The sequence below is a fragment of the Cydia splendana genome, chromosome 3, assembly GCF_910591565.1.
Source record: "Cydia splendana chromosome 3, ilCydSple1.2, whole genome shotgun sequence".
Taxonomy (NCBI): domain Eukaryota; kingdom Metazoa; phylum Arthropoda; class Insecta; order Lepidoptera; family Tortricidae; genus Cydia; species Cydia splendana.
Genome location: NC_085962.1, coordinates 13,632,968 through 13,651,332, shown reverse-complemented (window position 1 = coordinate 13,651,332; position 18,365 = coordinate 13,632,968). Strand labels below are relative to the sequence as shown.

The 18,365-nt window shown below is 36.5% G+C and overlaps 1 protein-coding gene across 2 annotated transcripts in view; it reads left to right on the top strand.

The window, feature by feature from the left end:
- LOC134806868 (uncharacterized) overlaps positions 1 to 13,350 on the top strand; it is a 114,105-nt gene extending 100,755 nt beyond the window's left edge. The window contains exons 6-8 of one of the 2 annotated variants that reach the window (XM_063780278.1): positions 6,787 to 6,914; positions 9,571 to 9,739; positions 12,498 to 13,350. In XM_063780278.1, the coding sequence (XP_063636348.1) occupies positions 6,787 to 6,914; positions 9,571 to 9,739; positions 12,498 to 12,628 (428 nt within the window). In that variant the 3' untranslated portion in view covers positions 12,629 to 13,350. The remainder of the gene's footprint in view (positions 1 to 6,786; positions 6,915 to 9,570; positions 9,740 to 12,497) is intronic. The other variant, XM_063780279.1, reaches the window with a different exon arrangement.
- Positions 13,351 to 18,365: the final 5,015 nt, after the last annotated feature.

Genomic DNA, 18,365 nt, shown 5'->3' with positions numbered 1-18,365 from the left:
CGTGGGGGATATCTCAGATATGTAGTTTTTTTCACGGCGGGGTGGAGCACGGCCAATTTGTATGAAATACTAACATCATACCTTCCACGTCAATGCTGTCGCTACCTGCAGTTGTCTGACTCGTATGCCGCGTTGCCGCTGTCGCTTTTGGGACATTGAATCCGTCACTATTCAGGAAGATTGGCAACGACATCGCTTGGATTCCGCAGCTACAACTCTGTACTAGAAATGCTTTCGCAACCGGAATATAACCTTGAATTAAATACAGTAAAGTAATCAGACACCATGTCATTCATTCTGGGTCATTCCTGATACAGAGGCTTTTTTGTAGGTTTGTTTAGTTTAGGTCTTTTAGGTAGGTACCTACTTATATTTTAATTAGATTTAGTGCAATGGTATGTCTTTTATTTTTTTTATTTTTATTATTAATTTATTGTACCATTATTTTCAATTATAATTAAATTATTTATTGTCAATAAACGAATATCATCAAATACAACATGAGGTTATTTGGACTTTCATAATTGGAGATTGAATTCAATTTTAATTAATATTACGAGCTCTTTGACTCATTATAGGTACTGAAACTTTAAATGAGCCTACCGCTAATTATATTAATCAAAGTCATATTAATGTTAATATTAGCATACCCCGCTTTAATGATAATAATTTGATCTGACATTTATAAGTCGATATCGATGAAATTATGATGTATCATATATCACCGTTTTATATAATTCAAAAATATGTAATATTGACAATAAAAATTATTATTCAATGTGATGTTAATGATTGTCAAAATGACGCGAGTCATTGTTAGATGTCAATTAGAAAGAATTATAGTAAATTTACAGGGCTTTTCAAGTAGTGCGTAATTAAAGTGTTAACTCTGTTATTAATAAGTGAGGAGTCAGGTTCAATTATGTTATTATGATTGAAGAATTGTGTATATCGGCAACACTTGAGTCCATATTTCATTGATTAGGTACCACATCTAGATAATCAGAGGGATTGCAATCCGGTCCGGTGGATCCGGTAATCCAGCCGAAACCGGCACTTTTTGGAGCTACCGGATCTGGCTGAAACCACCAGATCCGGACGCGATCTGGGAAAATAAAAAATACGCCTACACGCAGCACGCGCTTTGCTTTTTAGATAGGTAAAGGCGACGGTCGGAAGGTATGAAGTTGAACAGAACAATGAACGAATGAAAAGATAAAATTTAGTCAAACTGGGGTAAGGTTATTATGGCTGTGGAACCTACTCGGTTGGCTTGGGACCTGGTTAGTTACTACCTACCTATTCCCGCTCCACCTTAGTTAAAACTAGTACCGCAAATATATAGGTACCTAATAGTATTTTAAACTTTGTGTTACATGTATCAAATATATAACCTTTTAATAGAAGTCTCAACGTATATTAAATTTTTATTGTACGTAATAAAATTGGGGCCAGAACTTGGGCAAGATATAAAAATCTCGGCGTCAGAACCCGTTGCATTAATTTATTTTATTGCGCGAAGATTAACTTTAAGCGGCAAATTTTGTTTAATAACCTTTGGCTTTTTTCGGACGCCGGGAACATTATAAAATTATTACGCTATTCGTCTCTGAAATGCGCTCCATCTGACGATAAGACAAGCCCCAAGCAAAATAACTTACTTCATAAGCACCCTCTAGAACAGGCCTAGTAGGAATTATTATATTAGTAACCCTTACGCATTACCCTAGAGGGAAAACTTAAATGGTTAATTTACGGTGTTAGCATGGTGTTAGGCATACAAATAGGCTGTACCTAAACTTATTTGCTATCCTGTTTTTGCTCAATGCTCGTTTTATGTCGTATCGAGTATGATATGACTAAGGGTAGGTCGCACCAAACCGTGTTTCACCGTTTTAGCGTTCGCTAAATTTTATTGTATGGAAAGTTTCATAGTTCTCTGCTGCTTTGAATATGTTCTGGTCTGTGTTTTGAGATAATTTCGTAAATATCGAGTTTGTTTAGTCGGGTGTTTACTGGAATGTTGCGAGTTGGAGACTGGAGACGTTGATCAGTCTGTTAAGGGGCTACCCCACGCCAATGACCTTCGATCTGAATCCCTTAGTTTTCTAATGTTTTTGTAGCTTATTATATTAACAGCAACGGCTTTAAGCAATAGTGTATCCCATATTTACTTCAAAGTTCATTGTCTTCGAAATATTTGGCATCAAAGTTGAACAAGTTTACGCTAAAAAACTGGTTTTATGGCCATAACTTTTGTGTTAATTAGTTTAAAATTAAAACGTTAGACTTATTTTTCGAGACGTCAAAGACGAAACCAAATATGTAAATTTCGTACATGTAAGATCCTTCACAACAAACTAGATACGAAAAAAGTGTTTTTTTAGACAATTTTTAAAAAAATCATAAAAAAAAGTTCATGGACAAAACCGAAGATAAAATATTGAAGAACCGATAACCGTTTGTCTTATAATTCTATCTGTAGTGCAAAAAAAGAGATACGATTGAAAACTTGTGAAAAATCAATGAAAACCTCGGGTAGCCCCTTAATTGTGGTTGGTGCCACTGGCCCTTAATCGTAAACCATCACAATTAAAAAAGCTCCTGAAGCAATTTGCAGTTAAAATATTTGATTAGATGCCGTATCAGAATTTATATTAGGTCAGCAGAAATACTGCGTCGTTATATTGAAGGTTAACGAGCAGTTTAACGTTAAACCTTGACCATTATCAGCAATTGAATTCCACATTTATTTTTTACCTGTACCTGTTTTTCTAGTTTTTATTTTCATATGAAAATAAAAAAACCGACCAAGAGCATGTCGGGCCATGCTCATTGCTCAGTGTTGTGCCTTGAACGTAAATTAAATTAAACAAAACGTACCTGTATCATGTACGTAGGTACCATAAAAAATGAGAATTACCTGCAGCGCTTTTTACGTTTTTTTACTAAGAAAGGAAGATTTTTGCGATTACCTACTCAAAAACTGCTTGACTGATCATTTTCCCTCTATAGTTAATTAAATTAATAGAATTTTTTTATTAAGCTTTCTTTCACGATTTTTTTTATATTTTAGACCCATGGTTCAAGAGTTACTGAGGAGGGGTGAAATATTCACTTTAACAAAAAAATGTTGTAGAAGAACCCTATTCGTTTTGTAAGACATATCCAACGACATCCCACACCATAGACTTGGAGCTAAAAAAAATTCAGGAGATAAGTACCCTAAATATATTTTTTTCTAGTTTTTATTTTACCACTTTGTCAGCATAAACGATTTAAATATGCAGCAAAATTACAGCTTTGTAACACTAACAATCAAGGAGCAAAGCCTCGGTTAGACAGACTGACAGACATGCCGTTCCGATCAATCGTTTTAGAGAAATAATTAATAGGCGCACCCCATACATATCTCCATATGTACATTTCTCCCGGGCGACCTTACCTATGTTAATAGGTATACCCACCGTAAGTCCTAAAGACGTAAATCACAAAGAATCTTACTTACAAAAAATATATATTCACTTCAGACGGTTTAGAAAGGAGATGTCAGAAAGTTACCGAGATAAAATACGTTTCCCAAGTAAGTATAAAGTTACTCGCATCTTGTATCTGGACGTGTATGCCAAGGCATGTAGGTAAATTTTATTTCACGATTTCTAGCTAACATCACAGATAAAATTACCTACGGTGTTGACATTCAAATGATTGTAGGTAAATGTGATAAGGTTATGCTATAACACCTTATTTGCTTTTTTAAATTTTAATATATCTGGTTAGTATTCTACCATCTTCTACTTAAGTATTAGAATAGTCTACCGGTTGTTTGATTTGGTAGCTATCAAAGCTGCGATACATACATACATACCTACGCACACACAACACAATACAGGATCTACAGGTTGTCCGGTAATTAATGGATAAACTTCTAACCACCGACAGCCCTGTCCTTAGGTGACCTTATGCTGGTCCAGAAAATGGACTTATAGGTCTAGTAAGAGTTTCATGGTTTTCGACACAATCCCACTATTTTTTCTTTTTAATAGCTAGAGCTAGCCAGCTAGCACCATTCTTCGCTTTAATTGCCATCTAAGTCATATATATATTCGTTTGTAAAGATTTTAATAGCATGATGTGTTATACCATTTTAGAAGGACCTTTTCCCGTGGAAAGTCACATATATTTTGATTGTGTGTTTGTTGTATTACCTACTTGAATATATATACCTATTGGAATGCCTACTCATGAATGGTCAACTGCGTTGGTGTGGACACCTTGTACGCATGCCGCCATCAATATTGCCTAAGGTTGTGTTTTACTCCGAACTAGCTTCGGGTAAACGCAAGGCCGGTGGACAATATCTGCGGTACAAGGACGTCCTGAAACGCTACCTGTCGGCCACCGGCATATCGTGTGAGTCGTGGGAGGAGCTTGCAACTCGGAGATCGGACTGGCGAACTGCGATCAACACTGGTCTCAACAACTTTGAAAGTGCACGCCTCGAAGATCTTGACGCTAAACCCCAGCTTCGAAAATCTCGGCCCAAGCCCTCCTACACATACACTTACGACTCGAATGGCGAGCTTTACTGCATGTCTTGCGGCCGGAAGTTTAAGACAAAACTCGGTTTCGCAAGTCACATTCGAGCCCATGGACGTCAGAATTTACATAATACCTGATTTGTCCGGGTGTCGCCGCCGACGGATACGTCTGGGAGAACATCATCATCATCATGTATTACCTATATTTAATTTTGGTAAAGAATCTCTGACATTAAACGTCATTTTTAACCAACTTCAAAGAAGGCGGTTATCAATTTGACCGTATTTTTTGAAGTGAAAACTTCTTTAGCGGCGCTGTGCACTTTTTGAGGTGGGAAAAAAATGATAAACTCGAGACAGCGTAAGGCGTAACGCGTAAGGCGTCTTTCCTCTCTTTCTACCGCACGGCGAAAATGTACGCCTGAGCCTGCTGTTTCATGTAGGCGGCGCAGGGCGCTTGCGTGACTTTATGTTATATGTGACGGACAATGTCATTGTTTTTAGGGTTCCGTACCCAAAGGGTAAAACGGGACCCTATTACTAAGACTTCGCTGTCCGTCCGTCCGTCCGTCCGTCCGTCCGTCCGTCCGTCCGTCCGTCCGTCTGTCACCAGGCTGTATCTCACGAACCGTGATAGCTAGACAGTTGAAATTTTCACAGATGATGTATTTCTGTTGCCGCTATAACAACAAATACTAAAAACAGAATAAAATAAAGATTTAAATGGGGCTCCCATACAACAAACGTGATTTTTGACCAAAGTGAAGCAACGTCGGGAGTGGTCAGTATTTGGATGGGTGACCGTTTTTTTTTTTTGCTTTTTTTTTGTTTTTTTTTTTTGCATTATGGTACGGAACCCTTCGTGCGCGAGTCCGACTCGCACTTGCCCGGTTTTTTTTAATTTAAATGCCATCTAGTGAGTTTCCCTCAAACTGGTATTAATACTCACAGTGATGTGCTTAGGGGTTTCAAGTAATGCGACGATACAACGCTAGATGGCGTTAACCTCAATATACATAGTGCTGCAGACATTTTGCACTATATGGCCCTGTTATTAATATTTTGAGTAACAATGTCGTTGAGTTATCACTTCTACCGGCACTCCCGGAGTGCAACCCGTTGTTTTTTTTTATTTAAAAGTGTATAGTTTCAGATTGGTCCCATTTTTGTCAATATCTAGTTCTGATTATGGGATCCAGGAACTCCTCAAGTCTTGATAGATTCTGATCCAGGCCTTGAAACTTGGAACATATCCAAAGCTGTCTGTTTGGCCAGACAGGAACGAATCCTGCATCACTCATAGCAAGAACTTGAAACAATAAAATAAAAAAATAAAAACCACTTAAGAATGTATTAAACTTTATCCTTTTTGAAGTCGGTTATTTTGTAAGATTTTTGTTTGTGACATCAACTGTATCCAAAGGACCTTTGACTTTGTAATATTAGAAGCTAGTTAACCATCCTTTGACCGGCAACGGCGACCCTTGCTAATTGCAATCATGAGTCCAAGGGTGCCATTCCATTCGCTAGTCGAGCGTGGGAGAGTTGTATCTCGGTCAGACTAGCATAAGAACTGGAACGGTATTTATTTTGCATTTATTTGTTCTGACATTGAGATGCCACAGATATGACACGAATCGCAGTGCATTTCGTTCGAACCAATAAGCACAGTAAACGATCATATCATACCAATATAAAAACTATAACAAATTTTATAATCTGAATTCAGCTCCTGGCTCTGATCGTTTAGTTATAGTTTGTTACAAATTGCGGCATAAAAGTATTGGCTCTTCCAGAAACTCCACTCGCTTGAGCTCGTATAAGCATAACCAAACACGTTAACAACACGACTTGATATGGCTCGCGCCTGAAAGTTGAATAATAATCGTGTAGAATAATAACTTTGCTTCTAAACCTTCTATCGACTTTTTGTTATTGCAGTCCAATATGACGTTAAATTTAACAACATTCTTAATTCTAGCATCAGAATTGTGTATTCAATAGTAACGTGTGAGCAAATAAATGTGTTTAACTTTGATTTAAACATTATAACAAATACTTTATAAACATAAAATCTAAATCATTTTAACTTTTCTTAAATATAATCATTATTGTTTCTGACCATGTTAAAAGTATAATAATATAATATTAATTATTTAAAAAAATCCGATGGACAAAATGCATATATGTAATGAAGTTATGTACCTTTGTTTCATATTATTCTCAACAAACAATTTGTTCCCAGAACCTACAACGGAGATCATCGGTGGGCCAGACCTGTACATAGACCGGGGCAGCACGATAAACTTGACCTGCGTAGTGCTGTATTCTCCGGAGCCACCTGCTTACATTTTTTGGAATCACAATGATGCGGTAAAGGTTTTTTATTTCATTTGACTAAAGCGACTACGCGTGATAACTATAACGACTAATGATTTGAGTTAAAACTAGTTTTACCTGTCGCCTTGGTGAAGACGCGTTTTTACTAGTTAAAACTAGTTTTCGCAAAGTGCCTTGAGTTTGAGTTTTTACTAGATTTTTTCAGTAAAAACTAGTTTTCGCAAAGTGCCTAGGTGGTGGTCGTGGTTAGTATGTAGTTGGTATTTTTAGTTTGATAATAATGATAATTTAGACGAAATATATAATTACTCGTATCGTATAATAACTTACTTAAATAATCTTTAACCTAGGTAGGTATATTACAAATAAAATCACAGTCTAAGCTTGTATCAAAGACTTTGACGGAACTTATTCCACCATTTACCAGTTTACAAAGCCTTAGCAAAGCAGCAGCTGATTTTTTAATAATCGTTATTTCAAATGTAGGTAGGTAATAAATATCTTGTGGAGGACAAATTTGTCAATAATTCAGAGTAAACACTTGTACATTCGCTTGCGTATTCACATTATTTGATTTGTTGACTTAACATTTTGTAGGTACATACAAATTTTGTTTCTTGGAAACTTTTCCAATTTACGTCATGTTATTCACGTGTCGCGACTTGATTGAGTTTGTATAATAATTCAGCAATATCGCTAGAAATAACTATATCCGGATAATAGATTCAATGAACAAATAGAACTTAGTGCACCTTTACAAACTTAATTAAGAATATTTGTTTGAAATTTTAAACTTCTCGGTGGTAACTTTATGTGGTGTGTTTACTCAAAGTGCTTTCTGACCGCTTTTACGTCTGTTTAAATATTATTTTAAAACTCGCATATGTTATATTTTAAAGTGAAATATTAGTGAGAAATATTCTCAAACGAACGCTTAAAGTGCCTGCCACTTGCAATATCGGCCAATTCGCTTTCGAAAAGTAAACATTGGAAACGTAGATAGGTGTACCACTTTTTTTTCAAATAGCTCTGTTATTTGCATGCGACTTTTGATGCTCTGTATTCATCATGTTAACATTATACCGTCATTATAGCCAACTTTGCCCGCTTTTTTTGAAAAAACACCTAAGCATTTTACAAAGGCTAGGGTTGGCACTTTAGAGAAAATCTGTTACAATAGTTTAATGGCAAAAAATATGAGTTTTGCTGTATTTTTCACGCGTTAAAGGGATAAAACATCTAAATAAAGGATAATAAGACCAATTAGTACCTATATATTTTTAAACTTACTTTAGTGTACAAACATAACCTTCTTTTACTTGCGAAGTTGGGTAAATTAGTCAAAAGTGATAACCCTAAGCCGTTTTTGGTGGTGGGCAATGTTGGCATCCATAGGTCTGTAAATTACCGGATTACATTGCCCACCGCCATAACTTTTGTGTCTTTAGGCCTTTTTAGATTAAACCTCAATAGACATAGAGGCCTATTCGGATTTCGAGATAATCACAAGATCTTGAGACGATTTAGAGATTAACTAGATCTACATTAGATATCGACTAGATGTGACTTGGATATCTAAGTCATAACTTGTCGAAATCGTTCAAGAGGACCTCCAGAATCGCGGAAACGTCAAATTTGACATATCTATCTTACAAATATCTTTAAATTATCCGTATCGTAACTTGTTGAAGTCTAGTAGAAATCTAATTCATTTTCCGAATCGAGCCGATAATCTATGCTTCATGTTTTATAACTGAAACCCGGAAATATTTGTCAAAGGGTTCTCAATTTTTTCCTACTTGCATTCATTTTTCAACAATTTTTTGCCTGCTGAAATATAGGTACCCTATATTTGACAACTCGCTGTAAATTCCCAAGTCAAGTTGTGCCATGTTTGGTATATAGTTTTGTCACAAATATAATCTATTTTCTACTAAAAATAGCAGGGTGGCCATAAGTATTTAAATTTACATACATTAACGAATTTGTTTAAAATTGTCGTTTTGGGCAAAGATTCCCAAATAAACATTAAAACATGAATGAATAAAAAATGTTGCATACAGGGATTACTAAAACTTTTCAATAAGAGCCAGTTTGACAACCTTAATAATCCCCAACGCTCGAATAGAATAATCGCTTTAAAATGTTTATTACATAAGATATGACATAGGTCATATCTAGAAATAAAATGAAATAAATATGACAGTTTGAATGTTTAGATAGATATGGAGGAACAAACCGTCATTACATAAAAACGACGTAACGGATCGATGAGTTTGGCAAACGTGCACATTTGTAGGCCGGAAAAGGACAGGATACTTTATCCTGGAATTTAAAGGGGTACAGTGGGATTGCAATTTAGTTCAAGAGTACTTAGGGTGAGGGGGTAGGAAGCAGTTTCATAATTTATACGCGGATAATGTCGTAGCCGAGGAGCTAAAGGGCGCGTGCGCTCGTCGCCATGCACGAAAAAAGAATGAGCAACTATGATGGTGGAACGAACGGGAAGGGTAGCGGAATGAATGAATGAACTAAAAATCAGTTCAATAGTCAATTCATTGTCTCTTAATATAGTGCAAAAGTCGCCTGTAGGTTTAAAGGACTACCTGGTATATGTTATATCTGAAGTATGAAACGAACGAAATATAACTATCTATAGTTGTATCATAGGGGTATGTTTTTCCTACAGATAATCAGCTATGACTCTCCCCGCGGCGGAGTGTCCGTGGTGACGGAGAAGGGGGAGACCACCACCTCGTTCCTGCTCATCCAGCAGGCCAGGCCCTCAGACTCGGGCACATACCAGTGCAATCCGAGCAATGCACAATCCAAGAGTATCGTTGTGCACGTGCTTAATGGTGAGTTAGCTTATCTTTTTGTGCCAGTCAAATTCGATTTTTTCAGGAACTAATTCCCAGCAAGCTGGAAATCGTCTTAATACCTTCATTTGGTTCTAAATTAGTGTAATCCAAGTTTGCTCCATTCAAGGAGTTGTGGAACAATTTTTTTTATTTTTTTCAGTTTTTTGCTTGTATTTTGGAACGTCCGACGGAAAATTTGCTCTAATCATGATAAAAATTGACATCTGAGGATCCGAAAAGTACCTTAATATGAATTCGTAGTTAAACATTGTAAAAATGGCCGCCACTTTTAATTTTTTTTTTGGTAAAATCGTGTTAAAATCCGATTTTTTTTACCAGTGTTTGATTTACAACCACCTTTCTGATATTGACATTGATTTTACGGTGGGTGGGACGAGTGGTTTTGTCAATCCAAGGTAAAATGTATCTCCCAAGGCTCCCAAAATTTATCCACGCCTCCTGGGATTGAGAAAACTCAGATTATAGGTATTTAGGACCAAATACAGGTATTAAAATGATTTCCAGTTTGCTGGGAATTAATTCCTCACAACGCTTTTTTGGATCTAATTTGACTGGCCTATTTTACTGTCAACAAAGTTTATTATTTATTTTAACTAACATGGATTTTTGTCCCCATGTTTTGATATGTTGGTAATCCTTCAGTGTTTTTTTTTGCTCAACTCTTGTTTATGACACAACAATTCCTCGAGTTATAAAATGCAAACCAGCTGTTTATATTTAAGTAATGCTAAAAATTAGGGAATGTTGTTTACCTGTAAATAGGTACCGTTAAATATGTAACTATTTATGTCTTTCTTGAATTTAAATTCCATCTGATTAGGTACTCGTTCATTTGATTTAAAGTTACCCTTTAAAAAGGGAGCGATATAAAAAATACAATCTCCGCAACTCAAGGGCACCTCATTCTCAAAGACATCCCAATCTAGTTGATAAACGAGCGTAAGATAGGAGAAAGGAAATACATTTTTAAAATCCCAGGGAAGAGTAAAAATCCCGAATAAAGGCCATTATCATTAAAACAACGATGGCGATAAATCAAAAGTATGAAACGTGTCTTTCAGATGGGTGCGTTAATGTTTTTATTATGTTCTGGGTCTGTGTAAGAGATTTGCCGAGGCCGTTTGGCGATAAAAATTCATGATAATTTTGCCATCACTGAATACTGTATATTTACGTAAAAACAGCTTTTCTTTACTGGTATTGTATTTTTAGCCAATATTTATAACAAAGTTACTTCGCAAAATCACAATGAATTTTAAGCAAAAAAATTACACAAACAGGTCGAGCTTTATACAACATTTTAAAATCGATTACAAAGAAGTGAACAGTTGGTATATATGTCTGCGTTCACTGCGCAGTGGTAGGAAACATGACCTACTTTAAGAATATTTAATAGTTATTTGTTTTACAAGGGGGCAAAGTTGTTGTTTAACCGCTCGTGCTAATATTGATACCCGAGGAAGCGAAGACACCAAAATTTAACCACGAGCATAGCGAGTGGTTCGAAAAATGGAATCTTGAGCATTGCGAGGGTTTCAAAGCACGAGGGTTAAACAAAATTTGCCCCCGAGTGATACTAAAAAATTTTCACCACACCAACCCGAAGCAAATATTAAATGTAAAATATCAAACAAAATCAAACCAAATCAAATTCAAATGAATGTTATTAAATATTTATCATCCAAAACCATCATTTAAAAGTCAGTTCTACCAGCAAACATAAAAAAACAACTCAAAATTTGCATTTGCTTATTTGCCTCACATGTGAATTACTGATAGCAAAGTGCAACTTTGCTATCCATTTTTGAAGTGAAAAGTAAGCCTTTCCGAGCTGGTGTGGTGAAAATTAAATTTTCGTTTTAATCGAAAGTGAATTCCAGAACGGGCACGGAGTCTTTAATTCGACCGTCTTCACTACATCACCTGGATTTCAGACCAAATCATAAAAATTAACTGCAATGATATGTACTTATAAATTTAGGTCAAAGAGTGCAATGACGATGAAAATTTAAAAAGAGTCGACCCAAAACATCCAGGGAGCCGGCATATTAAAAATGCCTGACGTGAACCTGTCAGGCAGCTCTTTCGCTATTTTTATGTAAAACAGCGTTTTTTTGTACTGAAAAAGCATATAGCAAGCGTATAGCGTACGTAGGTATACAATTTGTTGAGACAGCTATGGTGAAGCCGTTAATTACCTAGGTAAAAATAACGACGAGTTTTATCGATTACCTAATCACCTCCCATACTTATTTATTATTCACAACCATGTTAAAATTTTACTCCTTAAACATTGTACGGCCCAAATACGGGTGCACTTAGTAAATTAACTATATCTTTCTAAATATCGCCCGCACATCACACGTATAAAAGAGGTGTCATTCGATTGCTTAAGAACTAGGGCATTATACGTCATACAAAAATGTTATAGAAAAGATTCTACGACGACTTTAAAATTGATAACTGATAAGCGCCAGTTTAAAAATGGTTGAGAAAAATAAAATAAGAATAGGGGCGGGGTGATTTGTCAATAAAATGTATCGTACACCTCTTAGTTGACGACCACACACCATAGCTCTCCAAAGAAAGAGGAGAGTTTTTAAATAAAATCGCCTTTCATTTTTGTAATTACTGTGAATGTGTCCTTAAAATTTAAGTATTGAGTTATAAATAAATATAACCTATATCAAAATTGTTACGGCCTTTCTCAGAGCAGTTTTAATTTTTGCCAAAGAAGCAAATTCGATTTTTCCTTTATCAGGTGAGTACCCGGCGGCGATGCAGCGCGGCGGGCAGACCTTCGCGCCCATGTCTCCGACACACTGCCTCGTTTTGGCCGCTTGCCTCATCCTTGCGCTCTCCTGACACATACCTGCCGACATTTACATGTAAATACAGTTTTACACCGCTTCTATATTTAACATTGACGCTTACATAAGCCACAGGAAGGCGGAAAGCAAATGTTAATAAAAGAAGTGAGAGCAACTATTTTCTATTTAATAGTGTGGGTTGTGTTTTGTAAAATATAATATTAAATCCCTGAGCAAGTAGCTAAGCGCTTGTTTAGTACTGAGCTGTATATAGTAATATCATAAGTCATCTGAGTATTATTTTTATAATTTTTACTTTTTCTTCTTAAAAGGAGCTTAGCGTTAAATTTACTTGACTTCGACTATGTTAATAAACTTAATTTTAATTTATACATATGTCGAAAACAAAAAAAAAACAGGTTTAAAATAAATAGATAAGCATGTGATCCTGTTATTAAATAGATTAGAAGCATTTGGAAAGTATTTCTTTGATCGAAACCAAGAAGACAGAATGTATAAACAGCTGACAATACTATTTAAAAATGACAGGCAGTGTTAAGAAAAACTGTAAATAATATAACGAGTAAAATATACGAATCATTACACCTAGCTTTACTATATCTGTGGTGAGAAGTGTACTGTACATTTTTATGTAAGTTTTAGCGAATGTTTTGCTGATTTCAATGATGTTGTAAATAATGTTGTATAGAAAGTAAGTACAAAGGTACCGAAGATGATTATTTGAATCTTATTAATAAATCGAGACCTGCGGCATACGAGTAGTCATCTCGTCGTAACAAAAACAGTAAGAATAACATAGTACCTAATGTAAGTATAAATTTAGACAAAAAATATAAATTTTGCATAAAAAGTTAGTTAGAAATTAATTCTCATTCAAAATTTCTTGAGTTGTGTTTATGGAAACAGTCTGTAGTTTCACGGAAAATTACTAAAATACCCGCTATATTTTCGACAATTTACCCGTCCTAACAATATTATCATTAATAATGACCTTGATCTCAAATCACTATAATATGTACATCGGATACTTAAATAATCAAGTGCTTTCGAGACAGATACTGTCTTTAAATATCCGGTTTTTTTGTGTCGTGAATTTTTATTTAAGTAACCTTCCAATTGTAAATAATTCTAATCCCTTGTCCAATCAATTTACAAAGTTTACTAAAATTTGAAATAGATGCGATCTTTGAGTACATTGATTATCGTGGTTTTTCTTGAATTTTGCTAATTAAATAACAGAATCTCGAATAATATTACCAGTTATTATTATGTCAAAAGTTTATTGTATACAGGTAAATGATAGTATTAAAACTTGTTGTATGTATTGTATAATGATACTGAACGGTTTTTAATCGTTACAATATAAATTACATGTGTAATGAATATTATAAAGACACAATAAAGTTTAAAAAAAATGACTTTTCTTTCATACGCTTTTCCGTTGCTTAACTGAAAAATTCCATTCGGGGATGACAGATAGAAGGTAAATTTATTCCGACAAAGAAGACAGACTAAGCATATATATAATACATTAGGTCGTCGGCGAAAACGGAGAAAAGAATAAAGCATTATAGATTCATATTACTTCTGAACAACAAATTATTACTTCTGAAAGTTTCTGTTTACATATAAGAAACACGAAACAGACTGATGTAAATACTGATTATTTATTCTTGTGACTGTTTTGTTAATCTGATGAAAAATAGGCGGCAAAGATGAAACATAGCGCTAAAATCTGTATGATAAAAGAAGTAAATATGTATTAGTATCTAAATATATAAAAGGTAAACTTACCAACTTAAAGTAGGTACATATCATCAGTTTGTTTGTGTATCAATCAGGTTTTTTTTTTTCAAACAAAATACTACATACCTAAGTACAACTAGGAATATAATTAATGATTAGTCGCTCACCTAGCGCCGGTTGCGTCCAGTCCGCGGCTTAATCTATACATATAATAAAGCTGAAGAGGGTCGAAAGTCTGTACATGGAAGATATTCGAAAAAAAGTTGGCTGGGGATACTTAGAATCGATAACAGAACACGTTCCAACAGTTTTTAGAATTTTTGTCTGTTTATCTGTTTATTTGAACGCGCATCACGTGAATAAAGCTGAACGGATTTTAATGCAAACTTTACTAATCTGTCGAGAACATCCCCGGCCAGGTTATAGGTTATAAAAATTCAACCCCTAAAAGGGGGGGTACCCACAACACTCGATTGACTTAAGTTTGCCCCTGAATCTTATGGTGCTACTTAGGAAGGAGGGGCAAACACTTTTCAAATATGTGCTACCACTACAGAGTACCCTGGTAAACTAACAGATGGCGCTGATTTTAATACGTGTTGACATGAATAAGCCACCGAGGAAGGATTTTGCCAAATCAACTCTAAGTTTAGAAGAGGGGGTACGGATATCAAGAAATTTAATTGAATAATTATGTTGATTTAATAATACAACTAAATTAAACGACAGTAAATTAATTGTCGCTCATTGCACTATACCATCTTTTGGGAAACTGAGTAAACATTAAGTAATCAAGAAAACTAAAAAATGAGTTTACATAGTTACGTAGTGGTAAAATAAACACACATATCAACACGCGTATAATTGCATAATTATTTAAAATTATTAATTTTCTCCGTCATGAATTATACCTAATCGTAATTATATCGCATCCATATCAAATCCATATTCATACGTATCGCCTCCTTTAAGCACTTTGGCCACGAAGGTGGGTACTTTGAAAAAAAAAAACATTGACCTCTGTCATTTGCAGTGCCGGATTAACCCTTTTAAGCAAAATAAGCACTTGCTTAAATGCTTAGGGCACCACGTCTAGGGGGCACCAAAACCGTAGGCAAAAAACGCGCAGGCTGCATCAGCATTGCAGTCGTCGTGGAGTAGGTACCTACATGAAACTTTTAAACGAGTCGTAGGGATCAAGTAAGAGAGTGAGGGTACGTAAGAACATCTCCAACGTAGGCTTTCGATTTGACCTTACGCGGAGGCCCTTAAAGTCATGGAAAAAAATCTTGCTTTCAGGCTTGAAAAAATCGGCTGGCCCGATTTTTTCGACATAGGTTACCGATTTTATAGCGAATTTTGCTCTCTTGCACGCCAGATCCGAGCCGAGCCGAGTTGCTCCTTAGCCGCGATCCTGAGACCTAACTGTCAAAGTGTTATAAAGGGCCCCGTGAAAGCCGAAAACTAAAAGCATCCTATCAAGTAGCGCTTTCGAGTGAAGCCAAAGAGCGAGCAGTAGAAGAGTCGTGATTACATGCATAGATTCGATTTCAAGCCACTTTTTTGCAGTTCGGCGTTAGGTCTTATGCGCGGCCTTCTGCCTTACGGCAAAGTTGATCTTCTGCCTTAATTACACTTGGGCGTGGATCCAAATCCAAGCTTTCCTCTTTTGCAGTTGGGCCTTCTGCCTTGCTCACAATTGGCCAATTCAATTCACTTGGTCAATTCCAAGCTTTGCTTTCTTGCATCTTTTCTGTATGGAAACAACCTCGCTGAGACCCTTAAATATTCAGCCCTATGCGAAGCTGGGCTGATAAAAGACTGTCCCATGCCTTCTCTGCATGAAATCCTGGATTCGCGCCTGGTTGGGACTAAAAGTAAAAATGTACAATTGTCCATCAAATTGCGTTTTTATATCGAAAATTTTTCGCGAATGTCGAATCATTCGCGAATGTCTCGCAACGCATTGAGGTTACAAGGGGCACGTGGTCTTCCTCAGGAGTCTGAAGAAGACCACGGTGAGTGGCGCTCTAGCCAGCAGGGATGTTGATGCGAACATCCGCATCCGCAACCGCGGAATTTCCGCATTATTTTCAACATCCGCATCTGCATCCGCATCCGCATCAAATCGATGCGGAGCTTATGCGGATGCGGATGTCGAACAAGTCGGTACAGGAACGTCTTAGCGGCGGCGAAAGTGTAAAGGCGTAGTCATTACCTATAACGAAATCGTCTAGATCCAGAAAAGTCGGCGAAGTTACTGTTTATTAAATATAACGCACCTATATTCTTGCTGAAATACTAAACGTTTCGTTTTTTTTAATAAAAACATACTAAATTGTAATATTTGACGTTTTCTAAGTACCTAATCTTGACATCCGCATCCGAATCCGCGGATGTGAGCCTTTAAATATCCGCATCCGCATCCGCAGATGTAAAAAAATCTGCATCCGCAACATCCCTGCCAGCCAGGCCGCTTCGCTTTCGCTCGCGCGCGTATACCTTACTGTATCGGCCGATATACACCTACTACTCTATCGTTTAAATCACGTGTAAAATATTAATGAGGGCGAAAACAGCTATTGATTTTGGAGTGTAGTTTTATTTAGTGGTACCTAACTGTAAAATATTTTATCTGGACTACAGTATATCCATCTGTCAACTTTACTTCAAGTTCCGCCTCCAGGGGAGAGGGAGAGAAATTAGGATTAGAAATTAGCCACACAGACCGAATTCCACGCGGGCGGAGCCGCGGGCACAGCTAGTGAATAATAACACGTTCGCGGACGCGGATTGCATAGCATCCGTTTTTGTACTCCTCCTGGTGACGCGCCTGCTATTGCATCCGTTATTCTTTTTAAATTTCTTCGTTGAAATGCTTATCAATCCGCTTAACCACAGTATAATATTATTCACCAACTTTTCCTCTACCAGTCACCAGAGTCAAATAATGCGTACTGCCATATTACATAGTTTTATCAAAGTTAAAAAATATCCTGTGACGTCTCCAAATTGGCCCCCCTTTCTGTGACGCAGATGCTATAGCATTCGTCTTTGTATGGCAGCTCCCTTAGTAGCCCGGCAGGTGCGTCTGGGAGTGGATACATGTAATTTGGGTGAATTTCGTGCGCGAGAGCGATTTTGACGTATTTTTATAAAATCGTAATTAATGTTTTTCTTACAATTTCTTTAAGTTTTTCATTGTGTTTTAATAAACAAACGTGTTTACTTGTTGCTAATTACACTACAGTATAATTTTGATAACGGTTAATGTGAAAAAGTGAGGCATGAATGTGCATATCTATTATTGAAATAATTACGTTACTAGCCATAGTTTTGGTCATATAATTGTGAAATATAGCCTGTTGGCGCTCGATGATCACCTCCCACAAGGTAAGCACCTTATGACACGCATTTGTGGTATCATTCTGTGTATATTTCACGCCTTGTATTTGGTGCAGATGCATCCGAAAAAGAATATAAAGTTGGGTGAATCATCGCTTGGCAGGAAAAGTGGTGGACGCTTTACGTCCAGAACTTAACGCGGTGCGTTACAGGGAACTCAAAAAGTGTAATGCGGTACATATTGACACTTTTGAGAAGTAGTATTGGCGTAAAATGCTGCGTATACCTTGGACAGCTAGAAGAACAAACCTCTAATTTTAAGAGAGCTCAACATTGCCACTCGGCTCTCTCAACATGCTATGAGACCCATGACTGGGCCTTTAGATTAGAGCCGGTCTCCAACGCATAATTTGTAGGTAGTATCACATAATTTGAGGTCTAATGAACAGCGAACGTGCTTGGGATGGGGCATGTATGAGATGGACTCAATATTACAATGATAAGCAAAGAGGGAACAAAACAGAAGAAGAAAATTGTTTGAAGAGTCATATAAGATCCCATCTTGACTACGTCATGTGACAGACATGCTTATGCATCCGAATTGTATAGCATTTGTTGTCACATAGCGTATAAAAAATATACTTCATATTGACGCGGATTGCATAGCATTCGCCTTGCAT